Source organism: Aaosphaeria arxii, assembly GCF_010015735.1.
Source record: "Aaosphaeria arxii CBS 175.79 unplaced genomic scaffold BU24scaffold_3, whole genome shotgun sequence".
Taxonomy (NCBI): domain Eukaryota; kingdom Fungi; phylum Ascomycota; class Dothideomycetes; order Pleosporales; genus Aaosphaeria; species Aaosphaeria arxii.
Genome location: NW_022983476.1, coordinates 2,307,662 through 2,321,178, shown reverse-complemented (window position 1 = coordinate 2,321,178; position 13,517 = coordinate 2,307,662). Strand labels below are relative to the sequence as shown.

General features: G+C 49.6%; 3 protein-coding genes across 3 annotated transcripts; 2 read left to right on the top strand and 1 right to left on the bottom strand.

Annotated features, from left to right (window-relative positions):
- Positions 1-6,269: 6,269 nt before the first annotated feature.
- On the top strand, positions 6,270-7,567 carry BU24DRAFT_490792 (uncharacterized protein; the record flags this gene model as incomplete). The annotated part of the gene is made up of 3 exons (XM_033533739.1): positions 6,270-6,543; positions 6,797-6,881; positions 6,943-7,567. 3 exons carry the CDS (start codon positions 6,270-6,272, stop codon positions 7,175-7,177), a joined length of 594 nt encoding a protein of 197 aa, XP_033386005.1. The 3' UTR covers positions 7,178-7,567.
- A 10-nt stretch (positions 7,568-7,577) lies between these two features.
- On the top strand, positions 7,578-9,979 carry BU24DRAFT_420707 (P-loop containing nucleoside triphosphate hydrolase protein). Its single transcript, XM_033527544.1, has one exon. It carries the CDS (start codon positions 7,652-7,654, stop codon positions 9,917-9,919), a length of 2,268 nt encoding a protein of 755 aa, XP_033386004.1. The 5' UTR covers positions 7,578-7,651; the 3' UTR covers positions 9,920-9,979.
- A 293-nt stretch (positions 9,980-10,272) lies between these two features.
- On the bottom strand, positions 10,273-11,573 carry BU24DRAFT_367707 (aquaporin-like protein). The gene is made up of 3 exons (XM_033524352.1): positions 10,685-11,573; positions 10,479-10,628; positions 10,273-10,419 (listed from the first exon to the last, which is right to left on the bottom strand). The coding sequence occupies exons 1-3, from the start codon at positions 11,286-11,288 to the stop codon at positions 10,286-10,288; spliced, it is 888 nt and encodes a 295-aa protein (XP_033386003.1). The 5' UTR covers positions 11,289-11,573; the 3' UTR covers positions 10,273-10,285.
- Between the last annotated feature and the right edge of the window lie 1,944 nt (positions 11,574-13,517).

The following is a 13,517-nucleotide window of genomic DNA, read 5'->3' as shown; positions in this document are numbered from 1 at the left end:
ATGCAATATGGTGGTGGATCTGCAGGATCACGTTGCATCTATCAGAGACATTGTTGTCGTGTTTGATAACAAACCCCGCGCTTAAAACCCTATACCCGTTTGGGATAGACGACGGGTACAAGCTACGAGGTATTACAGTAGATTTTTGGACTCCCTAGAGAGCACATGCTCCAAGAAGACGTGCTATCCGCATTAAGGTTTGCAAAGTTTTTGTGCAGACGGTCCGCCTGGAACGAAAACATGTAGAGATGCGTCATTATCCAAGATGAATATGCAGGAGGCCATGCGCAATGTCCGTTTTGCGTCTCGCCTCAAGATTCTAACCGCTTCCCCGTACCGAGAACGACGACGGCGGCGTCGACGAGACACGCTTGTTGTAATGACATACCCCCACATTCTCGTAGGATCTTCTGTCGTTCGGGAATACTGACCTGGTGGTTGAGCCTCTCATACAGGGGTACAGTTATATGACAATTACTCCATGTATCTATCTGCAGCTGCGAGGTCTCTACGACGGTGAACGTGCGTGCCTTCTTGCTTCTTTCAATGATGCGTGGTGACGATGTGGAATAAATTAAACATGCTCTCGCCATGTTCGCCACCATCTTCACCGTCTACATGGCCTGTACATACATATCAAGGGTTTTGCACAAAGTGACCCGTGGCCTAATGAACATCATCAATCAATATTGTTGGTCTCCTGAACGGACGATAAATGTAACAGTGCGCTCGGCTCCAGCCGATCGTACCAGTTGGGAACTCGGTGGCGTACACGCAAGGCACAGGGGTCGCACAGTTAAGAACTACACAGGAGAATACCCATCGTAAGACCGTTGTTGAACCGGACCGGGAGATTTTCGACCATATGCCTGTGAACTTGAAGCAAGTCGCCGCTATGATGATGCCACCCTGATTAACCGGTCCGACATTGGTCAGGTTGAACACAGAAGCGTTTCGACAAAGAGCACGTCGTTATCTGTAGCCCAGTCGACGGGAGAAGAGGTGATGGCTAACTCCACACGCGTGACGCAGTCGTCCGTCAATGGCACGAGTGACATACTACAGAACATCGAGCAGAAAGGGATACTCTCGGTCTCCCACCCCAGCAATACATCGCTCATGTTCGGCGAGCATAGTCGTTCATAGCATGTGGTTTCATGTGCTATGTATGCTTTCAAGGCGTCATCGCCTTGGCCAGGCTAACCGGGGAGACACACCACACGTGAGGCTGAAAGCATGCAGCTCTGGGAACACAAGTGTCGGGGGTTTAACACAACGTCTCTGTAAAGGAAGACGCCTCTGTCTGCTGTAGTACTAACTCTGTACCAGGTCTGATGCCGCCAACTCGAAAGCCCCGGTGAATGTTCACGGAGGTAGGGTGCATTGTTCTGATCTTGACCTATATTCGCGAGGGAGTTGAGTAGGCTTCGTTTCAGAGCAACTGATGAGAATGCTTATGACTGATGACCTTCATCTAGGGCTCGACGGATGACGAGGGTTGCCGCGAGACACGCAAGACGATCTGTCGAAACATCGTGAGAATCCATGGCAATAAATAGATGACATACGGCTTCCAACGCAATTTGGACCCAAGGAGGTTTGAAAGTGGAATCACATCGGATGGTCTTCATCGATACAAAGAACAATTCGTCTGATGTCCTGTCAGGTGTGAGCTCAGCGTTTTTCTGCGTAACAGTAGAACGGATGCCGCCCGCTGCGCTGCGCTGCGCTGTGACTGTCAACGAGAGCCTCGCTGTTGTCCTACCAAGAGCGCTCAGAGAAAGCTATACAGAGTCTGCTGGCTCTGTGGAACCTGCTCAGAATCTTCACTGTGCCGACAGAAGCATATAGGACTGGCCGTAGTCATTTTGGCCCCAGAAAGACATGGCCCAGAGGGTACATCGCGTCAGAACCTATGACTTAGTGTCCTACTACGCACATATCACCAACCAACCTGAACCCCAGGGCGATATCAGGTGCTAGTTGTGGCATTGACCTGTCCTTTCGAATAGTGCGGCAAAGTTGGTTGAGAATGGAATGGATGGAGAGGTTGTGTTGTTGACAAGATGGAGGGTGACTAGAGCCCCACGTTAGATTCCTTCCTCTTCGGCCGACGCCGCCAACGCTTAACAACCTCCTACCACCTAACAAGTCTAGCGTATGGAGAGGTTCCTACTGTACACTTCGGTCTTCCGTCATTTGAAGGAAGCAATATGCTTGAGCGTACTGAATGAGGAAACTTTCATACGCCGGTCCAGGGGGGATTCAAAGGAAGTACCTAGATACGAGTAGGTACGAGGCCTATCTAGGGATCGGGAGAAGATGGCACCGACATGGCCATGATGAGCTCACTCACCTACACACGCTAGCCACAGCCACGGCCACGGTCTCGATGTCACCAGCATTATTCCAACTCCATAAGTCCAGGCGGGCTGGCTAACACGAGGGCTTGCATTCGCCCACCTTTGACTCAATCGCACTCTCATCCGAACCGCCCTAAGCTCGCGAGGGCCGGGGGTCGTAGTGTCGTAGTCCCGATCTTCTGGGTCGAAGAACACATCTTGGTCCTGCACATGGATGGATGGCTTGATTCGGGGGAAAATGGGAAAACGAACGCCTGGTCAGGGCCTCCCCCGCAAGCGCAAAAGCATCATCTGCCAAGCTCTCTGGGGTGTCCAGCCGTGGCATGTGCCATATATGACAGCTTTACACTACGATTGTGTGACATACCGATTCGGCGATGGCCCACATCGAGCTGAAGCATTTTCATCCCGAAAGCTGCTCTCGACTTCTCTCGCCAGTTAGAGAAGTTCCTGTTGCACTGATATGATGGTGCCGACTGCAGGATCTCATCGAATTGGTCTCTCGTGCATTTGTCATGCCTCACAACATAGCGATCCCTACCTGGACAAGCCACTTAGACGGAGAAGGGGGGTAAACTCCCGAAATCCCGCGTTTGAATCCGGCCATAGTCGCTGCCATTTCGCACAGCCTGCATACACGGGCATTCGAGCTCTAAATGAGAAAGCTCTTTCTCATGCCTACCGCTAGGCCCACCCAAATCCATGTCTTCTCCAACTGAACGGTGAGGCTTGTATGCGGTCGAGCAGACGGGAAGTCTGGTCATCCTTCAATCCCATTGCTGCAGGTGACTGCTGAGGATTCCATGCTTGTGATCGGTCATGCAAGCTCAGGGTTTTGCATGATATGCAGTCGATGTTGCACTGTAATCCGGCTTGGGGAATTGCTCGAGCGAACCAGCACTCATTCAGGATGCGAGCGCCCCTCCACAAGTCGAGCAGCACGCAACAGTCATCGCACAGAAATTTCTGTGACTACCGTGATCACTTTGTGTAATTGGGCGATTATATGACTACAAGAAAGTGCCTTTCGGGTGATGGTAGTGATGTCGACAGGCTCTTATGACGTGGTGCTTTCGTCGGCCTAGCTAACTTCGTTGCCAAATCTCGCCTATCGCTTACCGGTTTTGGTCCAGATTTGTCTGTTGGAAAAGTATATATTTGATCCCGGCTTTATGTGAGGTCTTGTTGGCGAGCATTCCGTCTCCTCTTGCCTTAAAGTGGCTGCGTCTTGTTGAGGAAATCAGGGACCAGGGTTCGACTGTTCGACTCTCCAGTCCCTTGTTGAAGGTCTACATCTCCTTCTCCAGCAACAAACCGACTGCTACCGTGAAATAAATGCTAGATACGTTCTAGGATTCAGCTGCAGCATATTGAAGATTGACCTTTGATTTTTCGGTAAGAGAAGGAACGACAGTCTGTTATTCATTGTTTAAGAGAAGCAATTTAAGCCTCCTGTTCGCGCAAATGAAGTCTATTGGCTTTCTAGTCTGTCCCAAACACTGCGTTTCGTCATAGTTGTACTCCTCCAATCCCTTTCGACAAGAAAGTGTGCAGTAATCCATTGCAATTAATATCTGTTCAACTAACCTTGACACACAGGACATAAATTTTGGTGGCTTTGGTTAAGCCCAGGGCAATCGCGCAAGAACGGTATACGGTCCTCGGCTCCAATTAACAATTACAGTAGTGATTGATGACAAGGACTGCACAAAAAATCTACGAAGGCTCTATTTGGCTTCTCACCGAATCTACCGATCCGAGTGCGTCATCTCATGCATGCCATTAATGTTTCCCCTTGTATGGAGTAGCATGACTAGCGCTCTAGCCCCCCTCCCTCGTTTCCATTCCACGATTTATCCGCATCAAACCAATAGCCAGCAGTAATATCCAAAGACAATGTGTCCAAGAAATTTGTCCTACAAAGAGCAGTTTTACAATCGGCTATGACCATGTCCGCACCATCGGTGGTATGATAAGTTCATCTTGCGTTACCGTCGAACGACAGTATTCTTATTGTATAAGCGGGCTGAATTAGCCTGACAACTCGGAGCGTATGCTGAACGGTTGTAACTCTGAATCGATTGGATCTGTACTACATCCACCGGGATCGGACCCCTAAGAAACAATTGCAAGTATGCAGCAAGCCCTCATGGCCAAATGTGATGCAACTGCAGCTCGACCAGGTATTGACAAAAGCCACTTCTCAAAGGGTATGCTCTATAACTATGCTTACACCGAGCATCGTCGATTATTCCCATCCGTCATTGCGAGGATACTGGGTCATCCATGGGTCGTGAGTAGCAAACCGTCTCGACGTTCTTGTGATCTATTGCCACTCGCGGCCTCGCCCATTGTACCACCGAGCATCTTCAGATACCTTCTTATGATTTCACGATAATCGGATGACTAGTGAGCTGATATGACTGCTTCCGGGAATATTCGAAGCCACATGCTCACCAAATATGGCTCAGTGCTGTATCTTCTGATGTGAAATGCTCGAGGCTGCTGAATCCACGAGATCATGACATACAGGTACAGGGTTGCTAGGACTTATTTTTCAGCTATGCTCCTACTGCGCTCTGGATATGGCGTCCTAAAAGTGATATATCATTTTTTGCTTGAAGGCTCCACGCCTGTGGCATGTCGCTCTCCCGACTATGTGGTTCTACCACAGCCCTCCCTCTCCCCTGTTCACACCATTTGGTCAACCTTCCATTAAATCTCCAACAATCCTCCACACCCATTGCCCCCCGCCGGCAAGGGTGCATGGGCGACATGAAAGGCCGGATGTGGTATGGTAAATTCCCCAAGGTGAGCTTTTATAGACTTGTGGATGAGCCCCCACAATTACATGTGGGATCGTGGGGTGTCGGGAAGGAATCATGCGATTTCATAATCAGGAAAATGCTTGAAATTGTCTGAACAGAGTGGCACTATCAACGCACATGTGAGCCTAGGCCAAGTTCAAAATGGCCAAGAATGCCTCAATGCATGAGGCAAACCCCATCATTGGGTGTAAACCCTGCTGCAGGGACACTGTTACATGGAATATGGATTGCTAATGGAAGTGGCTGTAGGGATAAAACATAAGACACAAACTCGCAGCTATCCTACATAGACACTGAAGTGCATATGTGCGGTATTTTAGAAGCGAATGAAAGATGATGTTGTTTCAACAAAAGCATGGAAGGTATTTGTCGCCTGCTGCTATTCATTGGTACGGATGAATTGTCGTATGTGGGATCTTTGTTTTCCATGAAAATCTGTGAATATTCACTGATACCTTCCTATGTAGGTACAATTGCAAGAGCAGGCAGTACTCAGCATAAGTAAGCCGATCAATAGTCTGATTTGTAGAGTTAGAAGCACAATGTCATTACCATGCCTATACCAACTTCTCCATGTTATATGGTTTCGATTGAACTCAGTTTCAAGTAGACTAAAAGGCGAGATTTAATATTTTGCATCCACAACGAGGCAAAACCGCAAGGTCGAGCTCTCGAATGTACATTGGTTATGGACTCAATCATGAGTTCTTCTAACATGGTTGTACATAAAATGTTAATTCTATCCGTGACGCTTCATATCTGCAACGTCTTAGCCATCGTCACTGAGGTAATTGAACCAGCCGGCTTACATCTGAATGCCTAGGCTTCTTGCTGTTCAAATGAAGGACCTCGCGAGCTACTGATATACACTCTGAAGGTTTATTGCTTGTGTATAGGAATGGTAGAAAGTTGTATTTATCAAAGAAATGCATTCATGGTGCTTCGGACAAATGCCGAGCTAATCCTATTGAAGCTAGTATGAAAATCGAAAATCTATCTGACAGCTCCAACCTCCCAACATGACCGAGGAGTAGCCATCGACATCCATCTCCCCAACAACTCACCAATTCGCGTCACCATGTCTTTCGCAGCATCGCGCGCTGTGCTGCGCCGCTCAACCTTCGCTGTCCGACGCGCTGGCATCCGCAATGCCTCCTCAAGCACCGAGTCGGCCGCCAACGCAGCAAAGGAGCATGCGTCCAAAGCCGCCAACATTGCGAGGGAACAGGCATCAAAGGCATCCGAGGGTCTTTCCCGAGTGGCTTCAGGTGCGGGAGCTGCCCTCTCTCAAGCTGGCACCGCACTGGGAGGCGTTGGTGGCCGAACTGGACGATTGATTGGACGCATCCAATGTCAGTACTATCCTCTTTCACACCCGACACGGGGTCAATTGGCATCATACGGAAGACTGGAATTACAATTGGGCGTAGTAAGGGTTATGGACATCACTGTTGCCGTGTTTTTCCATCTTTTGATGTGAAACAAGCAATCGCGTGATGTTCCACATGCTCTATTCTGGTCAATTGGCTTCCAATTCCATCGGCTTCAACCGTATCTTCGTAACCTATACAGCTAGAAAGATTTGCTAACTCGATTTCTCAAAAGCTCTCATCCCTACTGCCACTCACTACTCGAGACTCGCTCTTGAAGTAGGCAAACTTGTCGCAAAGGAGAGGAACATGAGCCCACCGTAAGTTCAGACTGCACATCCCGAGTGTTCTAGCAAAAACTCAAGCTTATACTCGTCTCAGAAGCGTTGAAACCTTCCAAAAGTCTTTCCAGTCGGTCCTTACCAGCCTTCGCAACCCATCCAACATCGCCAGCCAGCCCGCCAACCTCCTTAACCAAGCAAGGAACATGAGCACGGCACAATGGGCCTCCGTCGGTGTTGTAGCCGCAGAGGTCATCGGTTTCTTTTCTGTTGGTGAGATGATTGGACGTTTTAAGATTGTCGGATACCGATCGAGCGCTCCCGCTCATCACTAAACACTTCTATTGGAGTTCTTGGCCGGATGATAATGGGAAACAGGCAAATGGAAGCTATCGGCTTAAGAGTACTGACTGAAATGAGGACAGCATGTGCCAAAGCGTCTTAGGATAGAGGAGGGAAGACGATAGGGGAAGGGCCGGATATGCGTGCCGTCGAATGGACCCGACACTGTACTATTGCACATACTTTGACTTAGATTTCTTATTTTGCCTGTGCCACTATTGTCAAATGCATTGCATTCTCACGCATTCTGAATGGTTTTAACTTATGAATACCTATTCGTGATATTGGGTTGGTACTTTCTCAGGTACCGGTCGGTGGATCGGAGCTAGTTTCTCCGAGATGTTCCCATAATTTTTTTGGAGCTTCAAGATAATCTTTCCTACCTACTGAACATTTTCGCCAACTGCTTGTTGCAACACACTGAGTTTCGACAGAGTGAGGATCACTTGTGATGACCATTTCGCGCCATGGACATCTTCAAAATCCTTTCACGATCGTCTAAGGCCACGCAACCTAGCGCAACGCAGAAGCTTCCGTCCTCTGGCGCTGTCGCAAATCCACAACTTTTTGGGCACACTGAACCACGCACAACTCAGCAACAATCGAAGAAAAGCCGAAAACGCAAGCGCCTACATAACAGCGAGACCCCCGTCGATATCTCTCTCACGGCAGATGTGGACTTCTTCGGCGGCGCATTCAGTGGTGGGGCCGGCAAACCGAGTGAGGATACGGCAACTTTGCAAAAGCTGAGCGACAGCAGGTCGGTGGATGAGCCCTCTAAGGAGAACTTGGGGCAGCAAGAGGAGGACATATACAATGAGGATGAATCCAAGCGTATTCTTCGATCTCACAAATTGAAGATCGCGGTCCTAGAGGATTTTGCGCCTCCAATTGAGGAAGAGCATGGCAAAGAAAGCTCGAAATCCAAGAAGCGGAAAAAGAATAAAGAGAAGCCACAGAAGCCCCAGAAGACTGGTAAAACACAATTTTATCCGCAACCTTTGACCTCTTTCTCTCAGTTGAGGAGTCGATATACGATAGCAAGACGGCTGGCAGAGAACATCGCTGAGCAAGGATACAAGCTACCTACTGAGGTGCAATTGGGGGCTTTACCACTGCTGTTAAATGACAAAAATACCAGCACAGAACAAGAAAGCGAGCAAGGCCGGACACGGCCGTTGGATGTCACCAAGGGAATAGATCTTTTGACAGTCGCTCCAACAGGCAGTGGGAAGACAATTGCGTTCCTGATACCCATTATCAACTCTCTGTTGTCTCAGGGAGAGACGGAACATGAACCAAGCGATGGGCCCCGCGCCTTGGTGCTTGCGCCGACGAAGGAACTCGCATCTCAAATCGTCAACGAAGCACGCAAGCTATCGAAGGGAACCCGCGTCAAGGCTACGCTGATGAAGAAGGGTGTTGAGGTGGTGGAAAGGCCCATTAATAATCCGAAAGAGACTGCAGATTTGTCAGAAGGGTCCGATGAGGAAGGGGCGGAGAGCGAATCCGATGTTGAGAAAGCAGAGGCCGTTGTAACGCAACCGAAAGCCAAGACGAGGCGAGCAGAAAGAGTAAAGGCTGCCATTCTCGTCGCGACGCCCCTGGCCCTACTCAATGCTCTGAAACAGCAAGATGGCAGTACCGCGGAGTTGCTCAATGTCCGCACCTTGGTCCTCGATGAGGCTGATGTACTTCTTGATCCCTTGTTCCGTGAACAAGTTCTAGCCATCTGGAACGCGTGTAGCCACCCATCCTTGAGGGTAGGCCTTTGGTCTGCGACCATGGGCTCTAACATCGAGTCACTTGTTGTTGAGACCCTCAACAAACGTTGGAAGAACATCATCACCAAGCACCCCCAACACCCTCGGAGTCCACTAATTCGACTTGTCGTCGGCCTCAAAGACACAGCTATACCGAACATCACCCACAAACTTGTATATGCTGCGACCGAGCAAGGTAAACTTCTTGGTCTACGGCAGCTACTGCATCCTACCGCGACACCCTCTACAGAAGCCGGATCATCTCTTCGTCCGCCTTTCCTTGTCTTCACGCAGACTATCCCCAGAGCAATCGCCCTACACTCCGAATTACGCTACGATATTCCCCCAGAAGCAGGCGGTAGCTCTCGGATTGCCGTACTGCATGCAGATTTATCCTCTTCGGCGCGCGAGAGCATCATGACGCGCTTTCGACGTGGTGAAGTCTGGGTACTCATCACGACGGATCTTCTTGCCCGAGGTGTCGACTTCCGTGGCCTCAACGGCGTCGTGAACTACGATGTGCCCAACTCCGCCGCCGCGTACGTTCACCGTGTAGGACGAACTGGCCGTGCTGGCCGTGAAGGCGGCATCGCTGTTACATACTACACCCAGGAAGACATTCCCTACGTGAAAAATGTTGCGAATGTCATCCGAGCGAGCGAGGCGCTGCGAGGAAAGGGCGAAGGTGAAGCGACTATTCAGCAGTGGCTTCTGGATGCGCTGCCCACGCCTAGCAAACGGGACAAGCAGCAGTTGAAGAAACGCGGTATCGAGGCAAGACGTGCGGTCAAAGACAGCAAGGGCAGAGGGTCGATGAGGATCAGTACCAAGAGCGGCTACGAAAGACGCGCAATCAACAACCTTAGGGGTGCAAAAGAAGCAAGTAAACGGCGAGAACAGCTTCAGCAGATTGAGCCCGCCGCGGCTGGCAGTGAAAGCGAGTTTGACGGATTCGGCGACGATCAAGCATAGCATCACAAATGTATATTGTAAAGATACCATAATCATAAAAGCATTTGAAAGAGATCAAACCTAGCGCCCAATCTTATGCGTCGAATTAGTCTGCCTTCCCTCTTATAATTTCCGACGCTCTGAACAGTGTAATTGCAAAACCAAACGATAAGCGCCAGTAGTAGTTACACACATAAGTAAATTAGAGCAGAGAATCGTCGCTCCCACCTGTAAGATGGTTCTTTCTAGTTCATTAAGTCTTTCCGAACTTGGCTTCATCATGTTCGTTTCGTCTCTGCACATTAGGGGCACGAAGCCATCATCCCTGAAGGCAATCTCGTCACACCAAGGAAATTCGTGATGCATGCATATATATCCAGACCCTTCTCACACTTGTCCCTTCTCCCGCTCCGACTCGTCGACTTCGGCGTCCTGGCCAGGATTTGCTACTTCGTATTCGAGGATCTTAATGAACTTGTAGAAGACGACGGCGAGCACAGCGCCAAAGCCTGGTCCAACCCCTATTTTAGAAACATTAGCATACTGGTCAAAAGCGAGGAGGTGCATGCGAGATACTTACAGTAGATCCAGTGTTCTTGATCGAAGACTCCGGTGATGACGCATGGTCCGAAGGAACGGGCAGGGTTCAAGCTTCCGCCAGTGTAGTAGACGCCGACCAATTCTGCGATGAAAAGTGCAAGACCAATACCCACGGGCGCAATGAATGTTGCTACCAATTGTCAGTTGACTTTCTCTCGGGGGGTCTGTTTGAAATCAGTCGCGTACCTTTGTGTTTCTCCTTAGCTAACATGAAGATCGTGAAGACGAGCTCGGCGGTCAGGACAGCCTCGATAAACACTCCCCTGACTAGACTAGTATCCGCACTCAAGGTAGTCCTGACGTTGAAGGAAGTGGGAAAGAGGACGGAAACCAGGAAACTACTAAAGATGCCGCCGGCAACCTGGGCGACTAGGAGCATTGAGCATCGAACAGGGCTTAGAACACGCGTGAGAAGCATAGCGAGGGTCACAGCCGGGTTGAAAAGACCACCAGATATCCTAAAGAATATCCATACGTTGACCATGAGGGAAAAGGCGAAGACCAGAGCGATGTACAATAGTACCTGAGGCGAGAAACCCGTGTCGGCACCAGTTGTCGTCTTGCTGTCAGAGGCCCCAGAGCCGATGTTGGCGACCTGGGTGCCACTGAAGGCAAAGAACAAGAACATGGTGGTTCCAACAAACTCACCCACGAAAGCCACAAAGTGATTCTTTGCATTAGAGTTCATCCACATCAGCCAAGGGAGTCGAAGCACCTCGTCAGAGGAAGGTCTTGTAGGTGGACCACGTCCTGCACCTCGAGTGGAAGGATAATAGCCAGTTCGTCGCATTTCCTCCTCCTCACTGCCATAGTGGTAGTGCACACGCGGCTTGGAAGGTGTGTCCGGCTCGTAGTCGTTATCGTAGAGAGTGGCACCATCATGACTGAGTCGGGGTTGTCCACGGGTCCAGGGGTCTCTGTTGTGATAGTTCTGATGAGCGGGTGGCGGTCTTGCTGTGTAGCGACGGCTTGGTCGACGATATGGACGGGGTTCGTCTTCTTCTTCAACATAGTCTTCAGCAAAGCCACCGTAGTGTCCAGGAGAGTACTTGCTACGGCTTCGGTGTTGGCTAGGACTAGCATAGATTTGGGTTGGCTCTTCGATATCCCTCTCACCATCGTGGGGGTAGTTCATGTAGCGAACTGTATCATTGCTGATGCGGTTGGCGTTGGATGAACGACCGGTGTTATTCGAATGTACCCCGTGAATAGCACGATTTGGGGTGCCAGAGTTTATACCTAATGCATCACCTGGCATCGTTGGACTTGATCCACCTTCCGCGTTCATCTGACTGCGGGTGGGAGTGCGTGCGTCGCTGGGTTGCTGGATAGGGAGACGGAGGAGTGCATCGCGGCTACTCTGGTTGGACGGGCGTTTGACTACCGTATCATTTTGCATTTGTTGGCCGTAGAAGACGGGTAGGGAGCCATCGGCTGGGTCTTGTGAGGCGGTGGCCATAGAAACTATGGACTGAGTGAAGGTAGAAATGTAGTCGTGATATTGTGTAATGTCAGGGATGAAGATATTAGAAAGAATATCGTTATGCACAAGTAACGAATAGTATAGTACTTTTCGAGTCGAAGTCACACAGATATAGTGAACTGGAGAAGTTGATTTCTTGGTCAACCAGGTTTGTGGATAGACCGATTTTATAGAACATGAGCAAAAGCAATGGTATGTCTATACAGCCCTGAATGACCATGGTAGTCGGCCAGCCCCCTGGATTGACTTCAGCCTTCACAATGCATCTTTTCCTACAACGTACGGCACGTTCGTAACCTCCAACCTCGTCAATTCGTTGATCGAGGCCTCAAGTGGAGTCTCGACCAAGGTGCTGGCGATCGAGCACGAATCCGAGATTCAGAATGACGTTGAAGGGGGAGGTTGGGCCAGGGAATTGGGAAAGAATTCACGTTGTAGCATGGAGATGCCTGGACGGCTGTCATGGAGATCCAAGTTGTCACTGCTGGAGACAGGTCGGTGGGAGGGGGCATGCATTACGGATTGAACGCCCCCAATGTAAGAATCTTGCGGCCTTGGAAGTTGTTCTCCAGATCTACAAGGTGGAGCCATGTAGATATATCGTTACTAGAAGATGAAGATGGTCTGAGGGTCGCTTAGTCAGGGTAAGTATTGGTGGATGGCTCGCCACGAAGAGTGAATATCCCGGTCGTGTAAAAGGCATCTCCCCTGCTGAGATAGACGAGGCGCTCAAAAGTGGAGACCACGTCGAACCATTTTAGGGGTTTCGACTGATGATAACACCAAAAAGAAAAGTCAAACATCTGGATCTGGCCCTTAAAAATAGGCTAGTGATGTCATTATTGGAGAAGACACTCTCCTAGTAAGGGTCTCTTTTCATTACAATGGGGATGGTCCTTTTTGGGCAAGCATGGGAGAGGAAAAACCCGTGTTCCTGGTTCCATTCTTTAGACGCCGTTGTTGACAGCTTCACAAGACCGTTGGGTCCCTTTAGCCTCTGAAACCACCGAATCTAGGTGATAGTCGAGTTGTGATTGCGCGGCAGTTTAGTATTGGCCACATGAGTGGGAAATTGGATACAGCATCGAAATTTCTACAGTTCGTCAATATTTGCATTTGCTTTTTCTCAACCAGCCATGAGGTATAATTGTGCATCAGTCGTTTGCATGAGTAACAAGCAGACTGAAACACTCTGCGAGAAGCAAGTTCGACAGCTTCTGAACCGTATTAGTGTCGACTAATACCTATGAAAAATATATCATGTTGTCTGAGTCGCTATGCGCTGTTCAGGTGCCCAGTGTCTCATACGAAGAGAAAACAGGCGAGCGGATGATCTCTTGCCATATCGATGTAAGGATACAAACATGACGATGAACATGACTCGCTGGTGATACGAGCAGGGACGAAACGGATTATGGCGAATTGCGTGTATGATTACCGTATTAGGCCTCCTTGAAGTGGGGTCAGTTGAGTGTCGAGCCGAGGAGCTGGAGGGGAAACATTTTGCCCAAACAGTCAACGGCAACAGCATTGTAT

Excerpts from the sequence above, each read along its gene's own strand:
- BU24DRAFT_367707 (XM_033524352.1), bottom strand. The coding sequence starts at position 11,288 with ATGCGACGAACTGGCTATTATCCTTCCACTCGAGGTGCAGGACGTGGT. Across the intron at positions 10,629-10,684 it reads AGCTAAGGAGAAACACAAAG|CAACATTCATTGCGCCCGTG; the intron begins GTACGCGACTGA and ends GACAATTGGTAG. Across the intron at positions 10,420-10,478 it reads TCAAGAACACTGGATCTACT|GGGTTGGACCAGGCTTTGGC; the intron begins GTAAGTATCTCG and ends TTTCTAAAATAG.
- BU24DRAFT_420707 (XM_033527544.1), top strand. The coding sequence starts at position 7,652 with ATGGACATCTTCAAAATCCTTTCACGATCGTCTAAGGCCACGCAACCT.